The sequence below is a fragment of the Neohortaea acidophila genome (assembly GCF_010093505.1).
Source record: "Neohortaea acidophila strain CBS 113389 unplaced genomic scaffold BDY17scaffold_6, whole genome shotgun sequence".
Lineage (NCBI taxonomy): Eukaryota > Fungi > Ascomycota > Dothideomycetes > Mycosphaerellales > Teratosphaeriaceae > Neohortaea > Neohortaea acidophila.
This window is the reverse complement of record NW_022985515.1, coordinates 1,123,570-1,148,098: the sequence shown is the minus strand read 5'-3', so window position 1 is coordinate 1,148,098 and position 24,529 is coordinate 1,123,570. Positions and strand designations below refer to the sequence as shown.

Below are 24,529 nucleotides of genomic sequence, written 5' to 3'. Positions count from 1 at the left end.
AACCAGCTGCATCTTGCCAGTTCAGGAAGGAACAAGCCGGGGTTCGAGCACCCAATGCTCCCGCATCAAGGGAGCTGGGTTGGATGGAGTGGGGGTGAGTGGACGATGATCGACGCGTGCTGCAGAGTTCTTTGTGGTGCTGCAAAGTGCGTCTGCGGGGAAGGCGCTTCTAGATCCTCACGTCACCAGTCGTCTTCGCAAACTCACACCATTCCTACGCCAGCTTCGAGTCAGCCTCGAAAAAGAAATGGGAAAATCAGTGTGCTTCGACGTCCTGGGCACGTGCTTCTCCTTCGAGGCTGCAATCGACGCCATCGAAGATCGGCTCGGCCCAAGGCTGAAGGCGATTGGTGTGGACCCCAAGACACTCTTCTTTTCCTGGTTCTATGCCGCACAGCGAGACTTCACTTATACGAGTGTTGTGGGCGCGTACACGCCAATTGCGGAAGTTTTAAAACATACGCTTAAACGGTATCAACGAAGATTGCAACCCCCGAATGACTTGCTCCAACCGCTGACCGTGTTTCTACGCAGGGCATGTTACATCGTTGACTTGCCCCGCGAGCAAGCGCCCACCGAAGATGACATCGCGGCTGTGATGAAAGCAGTCACTTCCCTAAAGCCACGCCCGGGTCTCAAGAAATGCTTTGATGGCCTCCGCACTGCAGGCTGGGAAGTATACGGCGTGACGAACGGCGGCAAAGAGACGAGCCTGAACTACTACCGGCTCGCCGACATCGCGCTCGAGCCCGACCATTTGCTTTCGTGCGATGATGTCGGAGCGGCGAAACCGGACTTCCGAGTCTACACGACTGCCAACAAGCATCTTACATTTCAGGGAGTGAGTGATGCTGAGGGTGACAGATGGTTCGTAGCAGCGCACGCTTGGGACTTGATTGCCGCGAGGAAGACGGGATTCAAGACTGCGTATCTGGGGGATGAGGAGCATGACGCGGTGCCGGAAATCTTTGGACAGTTCGACTTGTACCTGGAGGGCATGGAAGATTTGTTGGAAAAGCTCAAAAATCTTGATTAGTAGCAAGGAGGACTCGTTCTCGGTAGATTGTCAAAGATGAAGGCTTATCGGTTCCCTTCTCACTTCTTTTCCGGCTCTCGCTGCTTTCGAGATACGCTGGACTGGCAAACGTTCGAAAATGGTCAACCCCGATCGATTGACTGCTGTCTATGCCTAGAAGTAACATCTCGCTCGTGTCGAAACCAACGAAGTAGCCACGTTGACCACCACCGTCTGGACCCAACCCCTCACGTCTACCCGGAGAACAACCAGCAGAACCGTGATCAACCCTCGAAGATCTATTGATAGCTAATTAGTACAACCATCCCTATGACACAAAGGATCAAGCAAGACATTCCACCATGAGCTTCTGGTAATCCCCACTCGTCTCGCTCCTGACCCTCGCCGCCAGCTCCTGGTGATAGAAGTGCTTGTACGCCGCCTTGCACTGCCGTAGACGCTCGGGATTCCAATGGACCGCAATAATTCTGCGCACCAGAGCCTGATCTTTCGTGCCTGCACCCTTCATTGCGGCGTACAGGAGGTCTGCGTCTTGCTTTGCTGGGTCTTCGGCGCGGTGCAGGATGAAGAGGAGAGCATCTTCCATGTGTCCTGAGAATTCTTTGCGGATGACGTCGTCGAGGGCGCGAGAGTAGCGGGCTTTGTACGCGGTGGAGATGGCGCGGAGTTGAGCGTCGCTGCGAGAGGAGAAGATTTGCGAGACGGCGATTTGATCCGCGCCGCGCTTGCCTTCGGTGTCGCGGTAGAGCTCTTGTACGTCGGCGTCGATTTGCTGCGGGACGACGGGGGTGGATTCCTCGTTGCGACGCGCGGCCATGACCATGTCGAAGAGGCGTTCGGTTTTCATGGACAAGTCGCCCTTGACGTCCGATTCGAGCGAGTGGCCGAACATCTGGTGGTAGTGCTGCTTGATGGCGTGCAGGTCGGCATTGGAGCGGCCGAGGAGGACGTCGTTCATGGCGGACTCCTTGGTGCCGATGCCCTTGACCGAGTCGCGGAGTTGGTGGCAGTCTTCTTCTAGAGGCCCACGGATGATGCCTTCCAGGCCCTGACGGAAGTAGCCGGAGGTTTCGCCATGGACGTCCTTCATGAGGTCGCGGCCGATATCACGGGAGTTGTGGTAGGATGCTTTCACGCTGGCGACTTGTTCTGGTTGGAGATGCGCGAGGGTTTTGATGAGGGTGTTTTCATCGGTGCCACTGTGGAGAAGAGTCAGTCATGGGTTGAAGGGGCTTCTTGAGATTGATACAATGCTTACAGTCCCTTCATCGCACCGCGTAACTTCTTGGCGGTGTCATGCGCATTGAAGCCGGGCCCGTCAGGAGCCATTCGTCCAGCAACGTAGCCTGGAGATGGCGGAACAGGGGGGCCAGATGGAGCCCCGTAACCACCTTGAGCATAGTTATTGGGTGGTGCTCCATAATTGCCCTGTGGTTGACCATACCCGCCGGGTGGAGGTGGTGCGCCGCCGTACTGACCGGGAGGCGGGCCGTGATTATACTGGCCATGTGGCGGGGGAGCTCCGTAGCCTTGCTGTTGCGGAGGAGGGTAGGCTTGATTCCACTGTCCAGGTGGGGGTCCGGGAGGCGGCTGGTTGTAGCCCTGGTTCATTGGCGGACCTTGCCCGTAAGGCTGTTGAGGGGGCGGATAGCCGTCTGGTGGGTATTCTGGAGATCTGATTAGCTCGATACTTCATCAAGATGGTGCGCTTCGGGGATTTTACGCTGATGACCGCCTGGAGGCGGACCATAGTTGTTGTAAGACATTACTGCTTGTTCGACTGATATGAGGAAGTTGCAGAAATGCTGAAGTTGAGAGAGGAAGACTGTTTACTCGCCGAGGATAAAGACGAGGTTATGAAGAAGAGAGAAACGACTTGCCCCCACCAATCGTGCTTGCCTAGAGGTGTGGTCGTAATCGCCGCCAAGTCAAGAGATGTAGTGAGGGAGCGGGGCTGTGCCTGTGCCATGCATTTTACTGCCTCACCTCACCCACGTGTGCCGACACGCATCATCGAAACACAAGGTACTAGTGTAGCAATGGAAGGCTGAAGACGCAAGGCGGTGCAAAGTCTAACTCGACCTTGCATCGACGCTGCTTTCGCCGTGGCGCAGCGTGAAGAAGGCACTGCACGTGATCTTCACTCTGCTTTCCACTCTTGGCACTTCTTACGTCATCGCTGGCCTCCCATTACCTTGACGTTTGCCCGAGTCTTACTTCATCTTTCACCTCACTTGACCTCTTCCGATTTGATCGTCGCTGCACGATGTCAGGCGCACTTGATGAGGCATATGCCCCTCCGAAGTGGGACGATGATGGAAAAGCCACGAAAAGTTAAGCCGCTCCCCGCCATCTCCTACAACTTCACTCTCTCCCATCTCTCTCTCTTCCGTTCTCCAGTCGCGAGAACACATATATCTACTTCCCACACAGACTTCGCTCGAGATCAGCTGATCTAGCCTTGCATAAACTGGGGTCGCCTCGTTCAAACGCACGAGTCATCTATCTCATGGTCACGCGCTGTGAGGCTGAGACCGTCTCCTTATAATCCCGCAATCACCCCTCATTCCCACGAAACATTCATCCTAGCAAGAACACGACCCAGCAACCTCGACCGCAGCCATGTCGCAGTACTATCCACCATCCGATCACGAGCATCGCTCGACGGAACGATACATTCCTGATAACTACCAACACGACCGACCAGCGACACGCCCCTCCCGCGGGCCCTCTTTCAACAACGTATCGATTCCCTCCATCCCTCCAAATCCACAGCACAGCTCGTACGGCCCGCCACCCGTCCAACAACACCACCAACCACAACCGCCGCCAGCTGCACCCGGCACCTACCCACTCCAATACCCACCGCCCGTCCAGCCTTACCCTGCGGCGAACCAACTCCACCCTGCCGCCAACCAACTCCAACCATACCCCACCAACACGCCCCCGCAGCCACAAACATACCCTCCAAACCCCCAATACCAACAGCAGCAACAATACCCTCCCAATCCCCAATACCAACATCAACAACCATCATACCCCTACGATCCCCACAACTCACCCCCAGGCCTCACCCCCTATCCAGCCCCCCACCGCGCAAGCATCGCAGACGCCGACCGGCCCACAAGCTCTCGCTCCCACAACAGCCACCGGTCCAACTCTTCATCTTCCCCCGACCGCCACCACCGCCATCGCGATGATCAAGACTACGACGATGCGCCCAAGAAACACCATCACCACCACAAGCATGGCGATTCTTCGTTGAAAAAGGTGGACTCGCATCGCCCCACTATTGGCGATAGTCTGTTTGGCTTCTACGATTTGGTCAAAGATGCGTTGGGGCCGCGGGACAAGGCTTGATGGACAGGCGAGAGCCATCTGCGGGGACGACAGGACTCAAGATGCGGAGAGATGGTTCCAAACGATTGATGATTATATAACGGCTGGCCGTTTGCTTTTTCCTTCAAGATACCAGATAGTGTCAATTCCTCTCTACCTTTTTTTCCAAATCTAACCTACCAAATGTGTCTTCCCATCCTCACCTCCACCCACTTCCGCCACTTCTCTCCTTTGCAACGCAATCCCACTCCCACACTCTCCCCTCCTCATCTCCCGTGTAAATGGCATTCGGCCTCGGCAGCACAGCCGTGATGCCGGCGACAAAGCCTCCCTCATCCTCATCTCCCCTCCCCTCAGCCGCATGACTCAACCTCCTCACCAGCTGCAAATACCAACTGCCATCAATCAGCGTCGTCAGCGCCCACACATTCGCCACTCCCCCCGCATGCCCCGTGACGATGAGTTCGCGCGACACCCACTCGTTCCCCGCGCCTTCGTAAAAAGCGCAGCAGAGGAGGCGCTCGTCCTCACTCTCGCACACCTTCTGCCTCGTCAAGAGGTGTCCGTTCAGCGTGTACAGAAGGAGATGCGAGTCTTCGCAGAGGAGAATGTGGCCGCTGGCATTGCTGATGCTCGCTGCGCGGATTGCGGGTTGGCCGGCGGGGTGCAGCACGCGGATGCAGTGGTACCTGTTGAGGCCCCAGAGGAGGACGTGGCCGTCTGCCGAGGCGGAGAGGAGGGTGCTGAACATGCGGCTGGCGGTCAGGATTGTGATTGGCGTGCGGTGGCCGAAGAGGTATTGTTTGGGCTGGAGATCGATGTGGTCGCGCGAGGCGTGGATGTTCCAGATCCCGATTGTGCAGTCTGCTCCGCCCGTTGCGAGGATTTTGCTGTCGACGAGCGTCGTTGCGGTGATGGGGCCGATGTGCGTGTTTTCGTACAGGCCGAGGAGCCGGCGGGTATGCGCGGAGAAGAAGCGGATGCTGTTGTCTGCGAAGCCGATTTCCATGTATCGTTCGCCGTGTGGGAGCAAGTGGATCTTGTGAGGGCCGGAATGCAAGAGTCGTTCTTGGGTAGGCGAGAAGGCGAGGCTTGAGATCTGCTCGTCGCTGTGGAGTACCGGGTCTGGTAGTCGGGCCAGGGATTCGACTAATGCGTCGAGTCGTGCAGGAGCCGATTTTTCCAGCTCTCGCGAGGGATGTGATTTGAGAAAGACCTGATGTGGAGTCTGACCAAACGAGTGAATAGCAGTGATGCTCGCGAGGCGTTCAACTGGATCATCAATCGTATCCAGATCCTTCGCGCCTTGGTACGTCAGATGAGAAAACACATTCGTAGCTTCCACCGCAGCTTCTCCCCGCTGTTTGAAGCCAAAGACCAGATCAATCCACTTGTGCAGGTGTTCACTGACGTACGGGCTCTCGAGCGCCTCGCGATGCTTGGACACGAAAACGAAAGGGTCGCCTTTGGCCCACGGCGGTAGTTTGACGTGATTTACAGCCTCATCCCCAGCTTGTTTCATGCCAAAATCGTAGCCGTTGACATTGACGAGGAATTCCGGTAGGTAGAAGAATTCCGGAATGAGCTCACGCACGTCGCCCATGGTATCGCGTGAAGCAGACAGCCAGGCCTTTTCGATTGAATCAAACAGTCGGTCAGCGTGATCGAACGTCCCTCCTTGAAGCAGGAGATACGATTGAACAAAGGGCTGCAGGCGAATGAGATACGATGCCACAATCATCGCCGAGGAGTAGTGTGTGCCGTAGTGGAATGGAGGGTCTGGGCCGCCTTCAAACTCCTTGTACCTCGTCTTGTACTCTGTCGCACGCCCTCGAGTCTGACATCCCATCGGCTTGGACAGATCTCGAAACGACTTGGGATCGTTCAGATCCAGCTCTTCACTCGAGTAATCTGCAAGCACCCAAGGAAAGACGGGATACTGCGTCAGATCGTTGAACGTCCTGCCGGCAAGCGTATTCACCAGCATGAGGTACTGGAAATTGGACATTTCGCCCTTGACCCATTTCTTCGTCGCCGTGTGTGTGGGGAGGTTGTTGAAGACGTTGACAAACTTCGACCCCAGCGACTGAGGAATCTCCTCGGGATTTCGCAGAGTATCCAGACGCCATGAGTCCTCACTCGCAACAGTGATAGAAGTGTGGACTTGAGGGGCTCTAACGGCGATGGCGTTGTAGAGGTCATCGCGGACCTTACTCGACATGCACGTAAGCAGATAGCTCCGCCCATCGGTGAAGAAGATCTCCATTGAGACATCTCGAAAGAGGAAACGGCGCTTGGATATGCTGAGCACCTCCGTCCAAGTCCAGTGTCGTGTTTGGTGATCTCCAAGGCTGTGCTTCGTACCGCGAGAGCCAATATCCTTGCCCGTCATCCACTGCAGATAAGGGTCTCTTTCGTCTTCCGGAGCCTGCGACACACTCACAATTTCGCCATCCGATCGTTGGAAAAAGTTGTCTTGTAGATACAAGCACTTCTTCCCGACCACCAGTAAGCCCTCGCAAGCTTCGAGTCCCACAATCCGCGAGATGTTGTGGAGCTGCTGAACCATATCGCCTCGCTCGAGACTGGTCATGACTTTTCGGTTCTTATCCTCGATAATACCGTCGTCGGCCTCTCGGGGATCGTCCACAATCTCGAACTCGCCTTCCAGTAATTGCTGCGACTCGCTTCGAGGCCTGCCCGATCCGCCTTCTCCGTTCACCAGCGGTGTCACCGGTGCGGGCGACATGATGTTATCGGCCATGGCCTTGCCAATGTCGGTATTGATCGCAAGGTTGACCGTGAGCCGTCGCTCCATGGCCTTTTGCTTGGGTTGGAACGCTTGATGCTCACTCGTATCACGAATCGTGCGCATTCGCATGCGATTCACAGCTTCCGTCTCGTCCAGCTGCCATTTTCCATTGGTTTTGTCGGGTTGAATTCCGCACGGCTGTGTGACTTGCTGCTCGAGGGTGGAAAAGACCGTCAGCAGATGATTGACGCTTTCTTGATGATCTTGAAGGGCTCGCTGCAATTTCAGCCTCTCCTGCGAGTGTACGTTTGACCGCCAGTGGTTCGTCGAGATTTCGTAGCGATGCATGAACTCGTCTGCTTGCGATTCTTCCATCTGCCATTGCCGTAGCTTGTCCTTTCTTTTCTCCAATCTACTTCGCGCCGATTCCTCGGTGCGACGATTTTCATCGGCGACGAAATCGGCCCAGGGCTTCTTCAATGCATCCATAAAGACTGTGTCCAAAGCTTGACGATTCTCGTCTACCCAAGGGAGGAACTCGTCGTCGTCCGTGGAGCACATGTTCATGAAGCCGGTCGATAGATGACGGTGTTCAGACCCGGCGACGTAGGTCAACAGCGTCGCTGATTCCGTGGGCTTCTGCATGAGCACTGTTCGCCAAAGGCTTGCGGCGGCCAAACGGACCGTCTGTGCATCAGACACCAGCTTCATGTATAGTAAGAAGCATATGAGTCGGATGAAGAGCGTCTCCTGGTTATCAGAAGAGAAGAGGATCGTCTGCCAGTAGCTCATTTTGTTGAGAAACGTAGTGGCTTCGGTCTCGTTGATGGACTCGTCCAGCTCCGACAATCGCGACAGGCAGACTCGGAGGAATGCAATCCGGATGCTGTTGATGTTCTGGCTGCAAAGGCGCACATTTTTGACCATCGCCACTTCTGATTGCTGCAAATACTCCAAGAGCTTTCCGGAAAAGTCGAGGAACGGCTGAGCCCCGTCGATGAACCAGCCTTCGAAGACAGCTTCGGACATGTGTTGACAGAATCGAGTGAGATTCGTGAGCACCCTGGTCTCAAGCAGCAGTGACTGGTTCAACTGTAGATGATTCCACAGCTGTGTGAGCGTATGGACCATCACGTAAGACTGAAAGTATGCCTGGTGCTCACGGAATCCCGGTGGTACCTTTTGAAACAAGCCAATGCCGTTGAACTTTTCCTTGTTGCAGATCAGGTCGAGGAAGATGCTGACTACCACTTCAAGCAGCGATTCCACGATGGAGTTCCCTGGGTTCATGGCAACCGGCTCAGCTCTCGTCGGAACCACCGCAGGCCTCAAGGGTGCAGCAGGTGTCTCCCGAATGGGGTTGATAAGCACAAACGCGGACATCTTCCTGGGAACCTGGATCCGGATGGGCGCAGACGGCGAAGGTGTCCGACCGTTTCCATTCATGTCGAGGCTACGCACCGAAGGCGGACGCTCTCCAACCGAATTAGAATGTCCCCTCATCTTGACAGCCTCGCCCTTGAAAGATAGCTCGTCCTTTTCAGACTGCAGTTCCGTTTCTGCAGACAATCGGTCCGATCCAACCAACACGGGATACAGGACAAATAAAATCTCCTGTATATAGCGCGAGCTCACCGCAAACTCTCTGAAGTTTGCGCTTCGACTGTACAGCTCGCTCAAGAATTGCGTGACAGTCTTGAGAATTGCAAAGTCCTCATCCGCTGCATTCTGCTTCACCACATCCCGTAAGCCAGCTTCGAGCATGGCCATGATCACGGGCAGGATTTCAGCATGCTCCACATGGAGACTGTCATCCACGACAAATACATTCACCAGAGAGAAGAGGGTAAAGTCTTCAGCTGGATGGTCGGCTGGAAGAGCAACGCCAAACAGGATTGCCAGACAAGACAGCCAGATTGTAGTTGATCGCCAAAAGCCCTTTAAACGAGCTTTCAAGGTGATGAACCCCCCGTTCTTCTCCACAAACGGACCCTTGAAATCGGTTCCCAGGATTATCAATGACCGAGCCAGAATCTGTACAGTCAGATTGACCACTCGGACATCGTTCTCCGCGAGCAGGTGGAGGAGCCATCGATTAGGCACGGCCTTGTTGAATCGCCGTAACGCAATCGCACTTCGATCTTCGCGGAGATATTTCTCCAATAGCCCAAGCACGTGAATGGCGAGCTCGCTACGACTGACCCCGAGTTGTGGTGTTGATGAGCCTGAGGATATGGATGGCCGCGAACCGCGAATGGCCCTTGCCAAAGATGCAGTCTTTGTCCGCACATTCACAACGCTAGCCATACTCCGCATGGTCTTTTGAGCGCTTGCTCGATCCTCTTGGAGCCCGTACGCCACAAACATTGCCAGCTCTCGAAACATCGGACTTGCTGAAATGTTGTCCAGCAGAGCTCGTAGTGCCTCCATCAGTGGGGAAATTGCATCAGGTAGAAACTCTTCCGACTTCATCGCTTCGATGAGCTTTTTGACGACGCGCATCCTAACCAAGCGCTTCTGATTGAAGGTACAGTGCTTGTTGCGAGAGACAAAGTGGACGAATTGGGTATAGTACAACTGCTGAGTCTCGCGGCCGCATCTCCTCCAGGTGTCAAAGTCGACAAGGAGTATTCTATACGCCATTGGGTTGACAATCATCGACTCCTCCGGGTTGTGTCTGTCGTAACCCATAAAGTCGAGGATAAGCCGGAGAAGTTCGAGTGGTAGACTTTGTCGATCCTCAAAGCTGAGTACGGGTGTAGCCTTTCTTGCGGAACTTGCTGTAGCAAGCGTCTCGAATCCCAACTTTTGACGTATAATGGCAGCGAGAATGCCAAAGCCATTGCCCTTTTCCATGGATTCGCTGATACGCCAGTTGTCCACAACGCATTCGTAGAAGATCTGCACAGACTGCAGGAACGCTTCTTTCGTTGAAGCAAGTTCCAGGAGTCTGACCAGGCTTGGGAGACTGCCGCTCAAGCGCCAGGTTGCATCGTCCAGGGCTTTGGGGACCGCCACAACTGGATCACCAGTGAGGATGCCAGTTCCATACGAGCGAGCCATTGCATCATTGATGTTTGGGATTGATGCGTTGATGGCAACAGCCTTTGCTTTTTGTGCGAGTTGATGATATCTCGCCGCGGCTTTGCGATCGAGCTGGTAAGTGCCACGGGTATTTTTGGGTGTGGTATCGTCGTCAAACCCGATGACAGCAGTGGGGTAAACGCTGAGAAGGAGTCGAGACTCTGGTGCAACATCACTTCCACGCTTCTCGGTTGCTGTAACAATGTCCGACTTCTCCGACTTGTCGGGATGTAGGAGTTCGTTGTATCTGTTCAGCTCTGCCGATGCTCGGTAGGTGAGGAGCGGCCCGAGACAGTCCTGTAAGTTCCCAACATATCTCGGACTGAGGCGGTGGGAAACGGCGACGAACTCGTCCGTCAGTGGAGCCGCATGCAAGTGAGCTCTTGCTAAGGACCACCGCGACATCACTTCGTTTGGCCCATAACGGAGACCGAGGTCGTGAGGAGTGCCGAAAAAGGCTTGCACTGGGTGGGTTCGGCGGGCATTTTGTGCGCCGGATGAGTTTGTGCCGCCCTTGGGATCAAGTTCCTGAGGACTCTCGGGATACGCACATTTGACTTGCTCTACAAACTCGCCGTCCACGAATAATACGGCGGTGCTGTTGATGGAGTCGGAGTCATTTCTCCGGTGGACGAGCGCGAAATGATACCATCTGTCCGGCTCGAACCGCATCGATCTAAACCGCACGCTGGGCGTTGAGGAGCGGACCGAGGTTTGCAGAATCAGCTGCTGGCTATCCTTCTCCAGGTACGTCAGAATGAAGCAAGTCTGGGTGCTGTCGAAAGCTCCAAACAGGGTAGTGTGGCAATTCCGGTCAAAGTTGTCGATTCGCATCCAGGCAGTCAGGGTGTAGCCCACATTGGGCGGGAAGGATCTCGGGAGACTTGGGAACTCGATCGAGGAATAGCCGTGCGGTGTCAAGTCGAACTGGATGAAAGGCGGCCATACGGAATCTTGAAGTGTGGCCAGTGCGAGTTTACGTGATCGGTCCGAGTCTGCACTGCGGTCGAAAAGGAGCGCAACATCGTCAAGCTTTGGGAGACCAAGAGCAGTGAGGGTGGAGAAGAGCCTTCCGAGACTGTTCTCGGTCTGAGAGTCGGGTCGGGCATCGAGTAGGCAAGGGAGTATATCAGACAGTATGCCGGTATTCCACAACGCAACTCGATTTCGGGGGCTGAGTTCGGCAATGGCTGTGACAATTTGGAGAAACAGCAGTGCAGTCGACTTTAATTCTTGAGGGCAGCCGTCGGCAGTGAACTTCAAGCTCAACCGAATTGCCACGGAGCAAGCCTCTGGGTTACTCAGCACCTCGAATCCAGAAAAAGAATGCAGGATATCAGGATCGCTTGGAACGCTGTTTTCAGGGGTTCGGGCTTGGTTGATGTCAATCGAGTCCTCGCCTAGTGCAAAAGCAAGGAGACCTTGGAATAAGGAGCTCAAAAGCAATGCTGGGCCTTGAGCGTCGAGAAGCAAAAGAGCGAGGGCAGTGACCCTTTCCTGCAATCTGGCCCAGCCACCATTGTGGATTTTGAAGTACTTCTTGTTTCCGCGGTGGTCTTTGATGGCAGCGGACAAGACAAGGAGAGAAGATCGTAGCACTTGTCCATAGCTTGCAGCGCTTCCAATATGGAGATAAGGTCCAGGGGCAAGTACTTTGAGGAGAACTTCGAACCCATGTCCGTGGCGAAAGATGTCCTTGGAGGAGTCGTTGCCCTGGAGTTCTTTCCTTAACTCCTCCAGCACGCTTGCTGCTTTGATGAGAGATTTGCCGTCTTCAAGTGGCACAAAAGAATCGACACTTTGCAGTAAGGTGGCCACGGCCGAGTCTCGCTCTGTTGCATCCAGTGCCCGTGTGCCGCCCCGGGATGATGCATGGGCACGCGCAAGACTGACGCGGAGAGCCATTTTACATAGGAAGATGCAGGGCCGGGTCTCTCACTCATTTCTGGGAGAGACGGCCTTTTGCACATCGGCCTGTGGATAACACTCGGCCAGGGCCAATCCCGTTATTCAACGTTGCCGCCGCAGGAGCCCATCAGATTAGGCACGTATATTTCAAGGACTCCTGTTCCGCAACGCCGTTCGACCGGTCGAGGGACAATCAATAAAATCGTCCAGATCGTTTCATTCGGGTCACGTGCGTTTCCCCACTCGTCAGAAGCGGCCTGAAAGGGGTGATAGCAGGATTGCCGGCATGCTACAAGCGCTGTGGTCTTCGAGGAGACGTGAGATGCGTGGCTTACACGGCTCCTCCCGCCCGTTCCGACGTGTGGCGCAGGCCCGGGGCGGGCGATTGCAGTGAAGCGGCGGGAACGGGTGGCTGGGAAGTCGCATGCGTCATGTGTGTCACGCGGGCGGAGATAGCCCGCCCGCCAACGAACGCTGTTGCCTCGAGGTCACGCTTATCGCTGTCCGCTCCAAGCTCTCACCCTCACCACCCTCACCACCTCTTCCCCCTCATTCCTCATCCTCCGCATCTTGGTCGATACTGTATCTTTCAGTGTCGATAGGCTCCTACTTGTCATCCTCCTCGACAGACCCCCCACCTCCCCGCCAACATGAAGGGCGCCGCTGTGTTGGCGCTTGCTGCCACCGCCCTCGCATCACCCCTCTCCATCGCAACCATCCACAGCGATGCCGCCCCCGTTATCTCCGCCACCAACGCAAAAGAGATCCCGGACAGCTACATCATCAAGTTCAAGGACCATGTCACCCAAGAGCTCGCCGCCGCTCATCACGGCTGGGTCACGGACCGTCACACCGCTCTCCAGGTGCAGAAGACGGAGCTCCGCAAGAGATCGGGATTCGAGGGCATGGAGTCTCTCTTCAACGGCCTGAAGCACACCTACAACATCGCCGGCGGCTTCCTCGGCTACTCCGGTCACTTTGATGAGGATGTCATTGAGGAGATCCGCCGTCACCCGGACGTAAGTCACATGGTGTGATGTTTCCATCGTCAACGACCGTACTGACTCACTACACAGGTCGAGCTCATCGAGAAGGACCAAGAAGTCCACACCTTGTCCTCCTCCCACGAGCCCGAGCTTGAGAAGAATGCTCCCTGGGGTCTGGCCCGCATCTCTCACCGTGACGGCCTCTCCTGGGGCACTGTCAACAAATACCTCTACTCCGGCGACGGCGGTGAGGGCGTTGATGTTTACGTGATTGACACCGGAACTTACACCGGCCACGTCGACTTCGAAGGCCGTGCGCACTGGCACGCCACCATCCCCGACGGCGATGAGGACAAGGATGGCAACGGGCATGGCACCCACTGTTCCGGCACTATCGCTGGCAAGAAGTACGGTGTTGCGAAAAAGGCCAACGTCTACGCCATCAAGGTCCTGCGCTCCAACGGCTCTGGCACCATGTCGGATGTGGTCAAGGGCGTCGAAGAGGCCTTGAACGCACACAAGAAGCAGGTTTCCAAGGCCAAGGACGGAAAGAGGAAGGGCTTCAAGGGCTCTACCGCCAACATGTCCCTTGGAGGTGGCAAGTCTCAGCTCCTCGACGATGCGGTCAATGCTGCCGTTGAAGGTGGCATTCACTTTGCCGTCGCCGCTGGCAATGACAACGCAGACTCCTGCTCATACTCCCCGGCCGCTGCCAAGAAAGCCGTCACTGTTGGCGCCTCCACCCTTCTCGATGAGCGTGCGTACTTCTCCAACTTTGGCCCGTGCAACGATATCTTCGCCCCCGGCTTGAACATCATGTCCACCTGGATCGGCAGCAAATACGCCGTCAACACCATCTCTGGCACCTCGATGGCTTCCCCTCACATTGCCGGTCTTCTGGCCTACATGCTGTCCCTGCAGCCATCTAAGGATTCCGCCTACGCCCTTGCCGACATTACCCCGAAGAAGCTCAAGGCCAACTTGATCTCCATCGGCACGGTCGGTGCACTGAGCGAGGTGCCGTCCGACACTGACAACATCCTGGCCTGGAACGGTGGTGGGGAGTCCAACTACAGCTCCATCATCGAAAAGGGCAGCTACACCGCCGCCACGCAGGGTGTCACCATTGAGATGGTCCAGGAGGAGATCATGAACGACGCCGAGAAGGTGGCGGAAGAGGCTCGTTACCTCACCAAGAAGATTGAGCAGTTTGTGTCCGAGGAGATCGCGCAGGCTCTTCGAGAGTTGAGCGAGGCTTAAGTTGCAGTCGCAATGCATGTGTCTCGCATAATGGACAGAGGAGGATTGTGCAAAGCGAGCTTGCGGAGCAGGTGGAGGAGCGATTGTCGAGCCTCAATCACCGCATGATGCATCTCGTGTTGCAAAGATGTACGTTTGCATATTGAGTGCTTTCTTTTGTCATTTGTCTCATACGGGGCTCGTGGAGAATGGAAGCCCAAGGGGTTGCATAGTAGTGAAGAGGTGGTTGAGCCGTTATGGGCGTTGATAGACGGGTGTATTGCAAGCCCTCTACCTTCTGTTTACTTCTCTCCACTATCAATTGCCACTCACTTCAATTGCAGTTTCTTCTCATATACGAGTGATCCCTCGAGCAACGGCGCCTGCCAGATCCATCAATGACCCTGCGGAAGGAGTACGAATGCGAGCATTTCACCCTCTTTCATCCTCCATCCACCTCTTTTCCACGGCATGTCCAAGTCGCATCTTAGAAACATTGCGCACGCCACACAAATCCCAATCCGCAAACATGCTCGCCCGCTCGCACAGCACAAACACCACCCGCCTCCACCGAGCCAAATCCAGCTCATCAACGCACACCGATCCCTTCTTGAGCCGACAGCAAGCTGAACACGCCGCCGTTGAAGCCTACCAACGAGCCCGGCAGCAAGGAGACGAGCCGCATGTCTCCCCTGCCGCTTATCGGCCTGCGCCGCGGAGGTTGGAGCGCAGACGAAGTCAGATTACGGGCAAGACGGAGGGGAGCCATTTCGAGGAGGCTAGGCTTGGTCGACGGAAGTCAGGGCATGCGGGGAAGAAAGATCACGCTTCTGCTGTGGTTTCGTCTTCTGCTTCTGCGTCTTTGAAGACGGGATTCGGAGGGGTTGGACCACGTGAGAAGCGAGATAGTGTTGTTAATGTCGATGGTGGGAGTGAAGAGGTTGTTGTCACTCGGAGGCGGTCGGTGATTCAACCGTCAGCGAGGATAGCTCCTGAAGCTGGTGGGAATCACTCTTTGCCTCCGTCGTCAACGCGAGTGCAGCGAAAAGCGCAGACGGAGTACTCTGACGGCAGTCCGCTTCCGCGTCACCATGGCCGACATCATCCGCCTACCTTGCAATGTCGGCCTTCTCCCCATGGCGGGTATAGCGACAACCTCGTCGGTCTCACAGATTTCGGCCACTGTGTGGAAGCCGTGAAAGCCCACACCACGTCTGATCCAATCATTCCACTGACCTCCGAGGAGCTGGCTTTGGAACGAGACAAGATCTTCCAGGACTTCCATCGAAGGACCAAGCTACGAGAGCGGACGTCGTTCATCCTCGCTCCATTTCAAAAGCGTCAAGGATCCAGCATCGGCAAGGGGGGTTTGAGTGGTTACGATACCAAACTGCCGCCGTTCAATTTTGCCGATGATGGCGCACCCCCGCTGCCCTCTTCTTCACCACCGCCTGTTCCACACACGGAGATTGCGGTAGACAGGAAGAAACGCAGCTTCTCCAACTCCCTCAAAGGCCATTTCATGAAGGTGTTCAGAAAGCCGTCTCGCATCCCCAGTGGACTGCCAGCCCAACACGTCGAGGGGAGGCACTTCCACTTGAAGACCGAGATCATCTCTTCTTCTGAAAGGTCATCCGAAGTGGAAGAGGCCACGGATCCGTTTGCAACATTCAGCCAGCAACTGTACCAAGCACCTACACCAGACGTACCAGTCGGAAGTGGATCCAGCCGGACTGCCTCGACCGCTGCTGGCACATGGAGTACTCGCAACGGGACCGACTTTGGGAGTGTGCTTGGTGAGAGCACTCAGCTAAGACGAAGCGACAGCGTATCGACGCTCCGCAAAGCATCGTCGTTCTTGAATCACTCCGTGAAGAGTCGGCTTCGTCGACCGAGTCAGGCGGACTTGCTGGCCTCGGAGGAGAGTGCCGGCTTATTCTCTGCTTTACAGGAGCGTATGCAACCGTCAGAAGATCCCATGGACCGGGATGAGGAACCCACGCCTATGAAGCCAGGCTCGGCGATTGCTACTCTTCCATCCCAGCAAAAGGTACACTCCCACTCATCACGGCTAGGTCGTTGGGCAGCTCCGACGATCCGCCCCGTCAGTCCAGATAGACAACCGTCGAAGCTCCACATTCCTTCGCCAGTAGCAGAAGTGCTGAGTCCGGATGCGGCACCGCGGTCATACACTAAGACGAGTGGAGCTCAAGACGATGGACAGACGGATTCCACACCACGCAGCCAGTTGCAGCGACGACCAGCGATGAAAGCTTCTACTCCATCCCAAGAGCAAATCGCCAGACGCGTCGAGCGATCCCGAAATAGATGGCAAGGCCCGCTCGACGAAATCTCGCCTCCCGCGCTGCGAACAAGGACGACGGCAATGACAGAAGACAATCCATATGTCCTTCGATCATTGAGCCAAGCGCTGCAGCATCCTCAAGGGGTCCACGACTTGCCTCATCACGCTGAAGTTGGTGTCTTACCAGCGTTGAGCCGTGAGAAGATCCTCTCGCCCAGTATTTACTCTCAGGGATCGAACGAGTCAACGCCGCGTCAAGGTGCGCCGCTTGGCGAGGAAGGCAAGACCAAGGTGACGATTACGAGCCGAGAGGTGAGGAGCTATTCCATATCGCCTGCAAAGCGGGCGCCGGATGGTCACCAACGTAGTCAAGGTAGTCAAGATTGGCGACGTTGGCTGTCAAACGAAATGAGTGCGTTAGAAGCTGGCTCGGGTGGCGAAGGGCTTTCGATGCCGCAAAGCTTTCCAGAAAGTGGCGGTATTGGAAGAGACGTTGATCTCGGTGTCCCAGTCCCACCAAGCATCGCTGTTTCTCAACGTTCCGCCTCGCATGCCGCTTCTCTGGCACCCTGTGACGGCATAGCCAACAAGCCCGAGGACAAGCCACCAACACTTTCGACCACCGACATCACAGTACAACAACGCAAAGCATACCAACCCAAGTCCGCTTTCGAACTACGCGCGAAATACAAAAACAACCACTCACAGAGAGCAAGGCCGATCGAGGTGCGGCGTAAACCTACCACCATCAGCGACAACATTCTAAGAGAAGACGTCTATCTCCTCGAAGACACGACTATCCAGAACATCTCCGCAGGGCCATACGCTTCTCAACATGAGCAGCGACTCGCATCGTCGGGCAACCATGCCAGCGCGAACAAGGAGAACTCGCCATTGGAGAGCGGCGGTGCTACATTGCGGGCAACGTCGAGCTCGCAGTGGCTTGCAGCCGGTAGTGGCAAGCAGCAACAGCAGGCCAGGGCTGTGTCGAGGAAGCTCATGACGACAGGCGACGGAGATGAGAGGGCTGTGAAGCGCTCGCCTTCATCTACGACGGCGTACGCTGGGACTAAGTCCGGGGCAGGAGAAGGAGCAGGAACAGGAGGCTCCTCGCCTGGCCAAAGACTTGTGACGAACTGGCTAGACGGGCGGAAGTCGAGAGAAGATTCGCCGATTTTCGTGTGACTTGTTAGTCAGGCAGTCGGGGTGTGTTGGAGTTGCGCTCTATTTCTACGATGAAGTGTAGTCGAGATCGAGAGGATTAGCCAAGCGCGGAACAAGGCCGACGTGGGCGCGCAATTTGCCGACATTATGAGGTAAGCAGAATCAAGAATCAGCTAATTGCCGCAAAACATCCCTTCCCAATCGCCATATCGGGGCGTAGCTACATTGGGAGGAGAGGATGTTTGTAATACACGTAAGACGCAAAGGGCCAAGACGACGGGCAATGACATCAGACGATGATAAAAATGGCGTGGTCGCCTCTCTGTTCATCCAGCAACCGGCATTTCAAGACGGCGCCGTAGCCGTGCGCGCGCACTAACTCTTCCGCCACGAGCCTGGATCCCATTTCTCACCCATCATGCCACCACAACTACAAAAGGCCCTTGCCCTCCCGCGCTTGTCTCTTTTCGCGCGTCAATTCCAACCAGCCCATACTCCTCTCCCCATTGCATCCATCAGACAATCCACTCTTCGCTTCAGCACCACCCCAGCCGCCAAAATGACCCACGACACCACCGGCCTCAAAGACGCCATCAAGCACCGCCGCACCATCTACCAACTCACCAAGAAAAGCCCCATCTCCGACGAGAAGATCAAGGAGCTCCTCACCCTCGCCATCCAGGATGTCCCCTCCTCCTTCAACTCGCAGACCACGCGCATCGTCGCGCTGTTCAAAGATGAACACGACAAGTTCTGGGACCTGGTGGCCGGCAAACTGAAGCCCATAGTCGAAGGGCAGGGAGGCGACTGGAGCAAGTCCGAGGCGCGGCTGAAGATGTTCAAGGACGCGTACGCTACTGTAAGTCTTGCCACTCACTCACTCCCAGCTCGGAAATGGCCAGTTAACATTGCTGTCTAGATCCTCTTCTATGAAGACAAGGCCGTCGTCAAGGGTCTGCAGGAGAAAATGGCCGTCTACGCCGACAAGTTCCCGCAATGGTCGGAACACACGTCCGCCATGCACCAGTACATGCTGTGGACGGCGCTGGAGACCGAAGGCCTCGGCTGCAACCTGCAGCACTACAATCCCATCGTCGACAAGGAGGCCGCCGAGACGTGGAAGGTGCCGGCGGAGTGGGAGCTGATTGCGCAGTTGGTTATTGGGCAGCCGGCTGAGGGGGCGAGGGAGGGGCTGGCGAAGAAGGAGATGAAGCCGGTGGAGGAGCGCCTACATATCCATGGGGCTTAGAAGTGACTTGTAAAGTAGAGGATAGATGAGACTGCCACGTGCATAAGCGGATTAAGTTCTTCAGAAGGATATGGTATTATACATGAATCGAATTGTTGCTTTTATCCATTGCTGGCGCTCCGCTCCATTCGTCCCTTGATGTACATATCGTGGCCCTCCACCGGCGGCGAGAAGTCGTAAATTGTTGCTTCTGCTCGCAGACTGGTAATAAGGTGCGGGAAACTTTTCTTTAGAAATGCAACAAACATCCTCCCTTCCGCCGCTTTTTGTCGATGATTTCACGGCGATTCCACGCAATCATGCTGCAACCTCCACTCCGACCTGCGCCGCTTCCCCACGCGCGTCTCAAAGTGCGGCGAAATCGAAGACGCCTCCTGGGCCGTGTGAAGCATGGTGCTTTGCATCTTCTGGCGGTACGCATCCACTAAGAGATGGCCATTAGAAGGGGAAACTTTCTCAAAATTAGCCGACAACGACGGAGGGACTAACATGATCGCTGCAGGAAAAGCGTTCGCCCATTGAACGCTCGTGCCTGACCCCAGCTCATGCGATATCCGATTTCATTCAGCGTCATCTCCTTGCGGCGCTGCGATGTCCTCCGCGAGGGCACCGACATGCCCATTTCGGAACCGTCCATCAACGGCACCTGCACCATCGTCTTGCCGCGCGTGGGCAGAGTGGATGAAGCTCCTTCGACACAGTCGTCGTCGTCTCCATCCCAGATGGGCAGCGCTCGTGACGAATCCGTGGGTGAACCGTCATGTCTCGGGTAGAAAGAGCGAGGATAGACGGAGTTGGTCTTCAAATGCGCGTCCGGCATGTCGTCCATCTTGACCTGGTCGAGGACCAATCGCACACGGACACGTGTCCCTCGCTGCTTGTCCTCGACCAGAATAAACTTCCGGCGTTTGGCCTCTGGGACATCGCCAAAGAGTTTTCGTTTGCGGTCTTCCTCGTGGTCGTCGTCGTCGGCGCCATCGCGGGCCACACGTGTTGACATGGTGGAATGGGGTGGATGCATGGGGCTCTGAAGAGGTGGCATCGCGTTGGCGCCCGGATGCGGCGGCATGGGGTACGTGGGGTAGAAGTTCTGGGCGGATCGCGGTGTGGCAGGCAGCGAAGATACGCCATCCGTCACTTCTCGTTTCACGTGCGCCTGAAGATGATGTGGCTGCGTGTAATCATTGGGGACTAGAGAGTGTCAGCGCCGGAACACGTGGTCGCAAGCATGGATGGTGAAGAGAACGAATGCCATACCTTGCGCATTGCGCATTGCCTCATTCTTGACATCTTGCGGGCTCGATGGCTGACCAATACCCAGTCCCGGCTGCGATCCCTTCCTCGTATTCACCTTGGCCATCCGTCGAACTCTTCTGCTTCGTAATTTGGGGTCGGTGTTGCTGTTCCTCCAGCTGTCCACGGCGCGCTGAATCAGTCCGCGCTTCTCGCGCAGGGGCGGGTTGAGCTGCGCCAGCGCCCACCCAATTTCGTTGCAGTCGCGTTCGTAGTTGAGCCGGTTGCCTTTGTATTGATCCTTGTCGCAGTTGGCCCTCGGGTACACGCAATTCGCGGTCTTGAAGTCTGCGCTAAGGTCATCGGTGTGGATATTTGCCACATCACATCGGATGGTGTACTCCATCTTCACGCGATCGCGGGAATACTCAAATGCAATCCACTGCACGCCGTTCTCGTCTCGGCGCACGACAGTGGGTGTTGTTGCCGGTATCGGACCGGGTGCAGCAACGTTGTTGGGTGTCGACATCGATGCTGAAAGGGGTGGGCCGCCTGGTGCCACGCCCTGGGCCGTGGCCGTTTGAGGATCGCCTTGCAAAGGCTGAAGGACCGGAGTCGGCCGTTGTAGCGCGCCCAGAGACTGCTTCGTGTCCATCATGCCAGCTGGTGAATGTGACGATGGCAACTGCGCTTGCTGCATCGAGTGCCGATGCTGCTGGTGGGATTGCTGTGACACGTGCTGCGATTGCGGTTGGGGTTGTGCTTGGTGATGTTGTTGGGGTTGTTGAGGTTGCTGATATTGCGATGGTTGGTGTTGTTGCCGATAATGATGCTGAGGCGGAGGTGCCTGTTGCTGCTGCTGTTGATGATGTTGATGTTGCTGCTGTTGATGTTGTTGCTGCTGCTGCGCTTGTTGATGGTATAACATCATTGGCGGCGGGGCTGTGGAAATAGGTGGATGATAGGCGGCGGCGGAGTGCTGAGGATACAATTGCGGCGGGGGATACGACTGCTGGTGGTAATACATTTGAGGCGGCACTGCCGGCATCGCGTACATGTGCCTTCCATGGGCGTCGGTCTGGGGAGAATGAATGGAAGCGGGTGAGTTAGATTGTGGGGTCTGATAGCTGGACATGGCAGGGTAGTGTTGACGATTCATCGTTGCGTGAGTCGCCATTGACTCTCCCGGATCTGGGATGGTTGTCAGTGGTGGGTGTGCAGGCAAAAGAGCAATGTAGTATGGATAGCGCGAAATGACGTGCCACCACATGATGACAAACAAGCGAGGAATAAACTCACCGGGCGATGCGTAACTCGTCGAATTGCTTTGGATACTGTACGGGCTGGGGTGCGTGGCGAAGTAGTTGGGCTCTCCAGATGGGTGTTGAGGGGCGTTTGGGAGCGATCCGACGTAGGGCGAGTGATACTGCTGGGGAGTGAAGCCTTGTTGGGAGGGGGCCGGAGAGGCGTATGGCCCAGGAGGTGCTGGCTGGAATGACGGATAAGCTTGCGTGCGCGGCGAACTCGTCTGATGCAGGTTGTTCAGGCTTTGCTGTCGCGGGTGCGGTATGCCAGTGATGCCGTGCGGTGCGGCATTCGCTGGATTCTGATCGTCAAATGGGATTAGCAGGGAGTCAGGCGTTGCCTGGTAAGGCGGCCGGCTAGCAGGGTCGTGGATGGATGTACAGCACGCAGCTGAAGGGGCATAGCGGGGGAGGTGTCCAGTGCAGGGGATTTGGCAGGTGATTAAGGTTTCCAGGGCTGAGCAGCCGAAGGAGAAGAAGGAGGGTGGTGAGAAGGGAGTGGACGGGCGGGGAAGGGTAAGGTAGGGGGAGGGAAAGGTCGGAGGGAAAGAGGGTGGTGAGTGAGGAAGCGGGGGAAGCATGCGGTGGGTTGGGAGGGCAGGTGAACAGGGGTGCCCCCAGTGAGCCTCAGCGTCGGGCGGGAACGTACCATAGTGAAGCCAGGCAGCGCAGGATGATGGGGTGGATGACGATGCGCGCCGTCCAACAATGCGCCGGCCTGCAGTAGGCCTGTCGTTGGAGGTTTGGGGGCTCTTCAAACGGTCGCGCAGTTGCAATGCACAAGGTTGCCTGCACGCTTGCGGATGGCGGGCGGGGAGCGCAGGAGGGCGCGAAAGTCTAAAGAAGAGGCGGTCGGGGGCAGCTGCAAGAGCATATGTGGCCCATGGGGGTGCATGCGAGCGACAAACGGCCTGCTTGCTGTCTCGCCCGAGCCGGACCAGGTTAGAGGATGGAGCAGCGCGCGAGGGCGGGCATGGGTGAGGAACAAGGAACAAGAGCAGCAGCAGCAACGAAACGACGACGACACCACCAACAACAACAATGGCCGGGAGTTGGTTTTATTGGACCTGCAGCAATCGGCGAGGGGCGGAGGGTTAGTAAGGGTGTGCGCTGCGCGGGTGAAACATGAAACCCTCCTGCCGCCGTACAGCTGACAAGCCGCCTGCCTGATTCTCATTACTTTTCCCTCCGATCTGTCGCCCAACGCCCGTCCGACACCTCTAGGCAAGCTGGAGCGGGCCCCGTCCAAACCTTCGGTACTCCTTGCACGCATGAGGCCTCCGATCAGCGCTGCCTAGCGCACTCCACCTCCGTTTCTCTCGCCCAAAAACAGGGCAGGGGCCTGCGCTAGGCCGCGTCGGGCAAGCGGCAAGATTGGAAGGAGCAGAGCGTGCTCGCCATCCCGCTCCGCCCCTCTTGTGCCAAGGGTGCCCGGCATGGGAGTGGGAGGGGCCAGGTCGACGCTCGATTTCTGCCGGATTCGGAGTGAGTCTCCTCGTGTGTGTGTGGTTCCGGCGCGGGTCTCAGAGCTCACATGCAGTCAGACGATGTACCGCATGAGCGAACAGCGCATCACCCACCACACAACAGCGGATGGATGCCTCCGACGCGACACTCTGGCATCATTCTTACACGTCGAAAGCGACACTCTACCGCCCTATGCTCCTCGCGTTCCCTGTGACAAACGTTCGTACAGTACCGGTGGAAACTCTCTGCACGCCAGCTCCACCCTCACCGCAGCCGCTAAAATGCCTGAGCTGTAAGGGTCAGCACCCGGCTCATGCATTCCGCTGATCTTTACTCGACCTTGCACCACCTCCAATCTATCTGACGCTGCCCGCCCAGCGAGGCTCGTGATGATTCGTCGCTCCATCCACGCTAGCTTTCGGGGAGACGGTCGCCTTTCGCAGCAAGCGAACGAGGTTCCTCGGCGCGCTCAAGACGCATGATGCAGCTCTGGCCCGGCATGTTCTGCTTCAATCAGCGCGCGTGCTCTATCTTCACATAATCGTGGCGACGTGCTTACTTCCTACGACGTAGCTCCACCCCTCTGCAGACTTTTCGCTAGCCGCGGCTACGCGGGGTTGACGACAGCGCTAGGAGTGGACCGCCATGCTGGACCAGAGTTCGCCTTGCCCCTCCCTGCCAAATGGTGGAAACGGTGGGAACTGTGTGTCGTTTAGTGGCCACATGGCTGCCACGCCCGGAGCACCCTGCTAGCTCTGGCACACGCACCACCCGACCGTGTCACCGCTCAACACACCACCACCACTCAGAGTCGAGTGCCTGCCTTCCATGTCACGCAGTGTAACAACACTGCCGGCCCCGACAATCCCCGTCCCGGACATCCTTGTAGAAGCGGCTAGTGATCTGCATCTCGCACGTGGCAAGCACCCAACAAGCGACAGCCCGAGGTTGCGCATACCGGGTACACCAACCCCGTCCACGAGTCCGTCACCCACTCCCAGACATGAAGGAAAGTGGTCGGCATGATAAGCCTCTTCCTTGATGCAGCCTTGCCCTTCTCCAAGCCGGGAACCCTCGCCCGCAGAGCGATAAAAATGCCTCAAAGGCTTGGACGGTCTCCCATGCTCGCCTCTAACTCTAACGCCCCCGTCGCAAAGTCATTACTCGTCCCTGCATCCCATTGTTGAACAAAGCCTCGATGGAGGCATGCATCACAAGTTGATCTCTTCGAATTGCCTCCTTCTCGTATTATTGCGCAAAACGCCGCGTCGACCGCCGCAGTATGTATTGACGGCCGCTAGTCTGAGACATATCTCCGAGTCCTCCATTTCGTGACAGGTCACATGCGGGGCCACGAGAGCACTCCCACGCCTGAATGAGGCAAGCCGAGACGACGATCTCGCGTCTGGGCACCATCTTGGACTCGCTTGATACTGATTAAAGTAAGGCACGTATGTGGTAAG

The 24,529-nt window shown here is 56.3% G+C and overlaps 9 protein-coding genes across 9 annotated transcripts; 5 read left to right on the top strand and 4 right to left on the bottom strand.

Annotated features, from left to right (window-relative positions):
* Positions 1–209: 209 nt before the first annotated feature.
* BDY17DRAFT_346791 (HAD-like domain-containing protein) lies at positions 210–1,090 on the top strand. The gene is made up of 2 exons (XM_033738116.1): positions 210–471; positions 535–1,090. Exons 1-2 carry the CDS (start codon positions 248–250, stop codon positions 1,034–1,036), a joined length of 726 nt encoding a protein of 241 aa, XP_033589331.1. The 5' UTR covers positions 210–247; the 3' UTR covers positions 1,037–1,090.
* Positions 1,091–2,317, bottom strand: BDY17DRAFT_299122 (uncharacterized protein). Its single transcript, XM_033733848.1, has one exon. The coding sequence runs from the start codon at positions 2,124–2,126 to the stop codon at positions 1,359–1,361; it is 768 nt and encodes a 255-aa protein (XP_033589330.1). The 5' UTR covers positions 2,127–2,317; the 3' UTR covers positions 1,091–1,358.
* On the bottom strand, positions 2,209–3,163 carry BDY17DRAFT_165812 (uncharacterized protein). Its single transcript, XM_033729762.1, has 2 exons — positions 2,760–3,163; positions 2,209–2,703 (listed from the first exon to the last, which is right to left on the bottom strand). The coding sequence occupies exons 1-2, from the start codon at positions 2,800–2,802 to the stop codon at positions 2,291–2,293; spliced, it is 456 nt and encodes a 151-aa protein (XP_033589329.1). The 5' UTR covers positions 2,803–3,163; the 3' UTR covers positions 2,209–2,290.
* A 495-nt stretch (positions 3,164–3,658) lies between these two features.
* BDY17DRAFT_311175 (uncharacterized protein) lies at positions 3,659–4,396 on the top strand (the record flags this gene model as incomplete). The annotated part of the gene is made up of 1 exon (XM_033735508.1): positions 3,659–4,396. One exon carries the CDS (start codon positions 3,659–3,661, stop codon positions 4,394–4,396), a length of 738 nt encoding a protein of 245 aa, XP_033589328.1.
* A 178-nt stretch (positions 4,397–4,574) lies between these two features.
* On the bottom strand, positions 4,575–12,116 carry BDY17DRAFT_251913 (uncharacterized protein; the record flags this gene model as incomplete). The annotated part of the gene is made up of 1 exon (XM_033731207.1): positions 4,575–12,116. The coding sequence occupies one exon, from the start codon at positions 12,114–12,116 to the stop codon at positions 4,575–4,577; it is 7,542 nt and encodes a 2,513-aa protein (XP_033589327.1).
* A 653-nt stretch (positions 12,117–12,769) lies between these two features.
* BDY17DRAFT_251344 (subtilase) lies at positions 12,770–14,365 on the top strand (the record flags this gene model as incomplete). The annotated part of the gene is made up of 2 exons (XM_033731164.1): positions 12,770–13,138; positions 13,196–14,365. 2 exons carry the CDS (start codon positions 12,770–12,772, stop codon positions 14,363–14,365), a joined length of 1,539 nt encoding a protein of 512 aa, XP_033589326.1.
* A 200-nt stretch (positions 14,366–14,565) lies between these two features.
* On the top strand, positions 14,566–18,160 carry BDY17DRAFT_165720 (uncharacterized protein). The gene has a single exon (XM_033729761.1). The coding sequence runs from the start codon at positions 14,766–14,768 to the stop codon at positions 17,832–17,834; it is 3,069 nt and encodes a 1,022-aa protein (XP_033589325.1). The 5' UTR covers positions 14,566–14,765; the 3' UTR covers positions 17,835–18,160.
* Positions 18,161–18,372: 212 nt separating this feature from the next.
* Positions 18,373–19,062, top strand: BDY17DRAFT_251191 (Nitroreductase-like protein; the record flags this gene model as incomplete). Its single annotated transcript, XM_033731151.1, has 2 exons — positions 18,373–18,672; positions 18,733–19,062. 2 exons carry the CDS (start codon positions 18,373–18,375, stop codon positions 19,060–19,062), a joined length of 630 nt encoding a protein of 209 aa, XP_033589324.1.
* Positions 19,063–19,340: 278 nt separating this feature from the next.
* On the bottom strand, positions 19,341–20,824 carry BDY17DRAFT_317322 (uncharacterized protein; the record flags this gene model as incomplete). The annotated part of the gene is made up of 3 exons (XM_033736086.1): positions 19,341–19,486; positions 19,552–20,253; positions 20,320–20,824. The coding sequence occupies 3 exons, from the start codon at positions 20,822–20,824 to the stop codon at positions 19,341–19,343; spliced, it is 1,353 nt and encodes a 450-aa protein (XP_033589323.1).
* Positions 20,825–24,529: the final 3,705 nt, after the last annotated feature.

Bases quoted from the DNA above. Each gene is read 5' to 3' on its own strand.
- BDY17DRAFT_346791 (XM_033738116.1), top strand. From the start codon at position 248: ATGGGAAAATCAGTGTGCTTCGACGTCCTGGGCACGTGCTTCTCCTTC. The intron at 472-534 runs GTATCAACGAAG...GTTTCTACGCAG, and splicing joins TTAAAACATACGCTTAAACG to GGCATGTTACATCGTTGACT.
- BDY17DRAFT_299122 (XM_033733848.1), bottom strand. From the start codon at position 2,126: ATGAAGGACGTCCATGGCGAAACCTCCGGCTACTTCCGTCAGGGCCTG.
- BDY17DRAFT_165812 (XM_033729762.1), bottom strand. From the start codon at position 2,802: ATGTCTTACAACAACTATGGTCCGCCTCCAGGCGGTCATCAGC. The intron at 2,704-2,759 runs GTAAAATCCCCG...TCAGATCTCCAG, and splicing joins GCCTCCAGGCGGTCATCAGC to AATACCCACCAGACGGCTAT.
- BDY17DRAFT_165720 (XM_033729761.1), top strand. From the start codon at position 14,766: ATGCGAGCATTTCACCCTCTTTCATCCTCCATCCACCTCTTTTCCACG.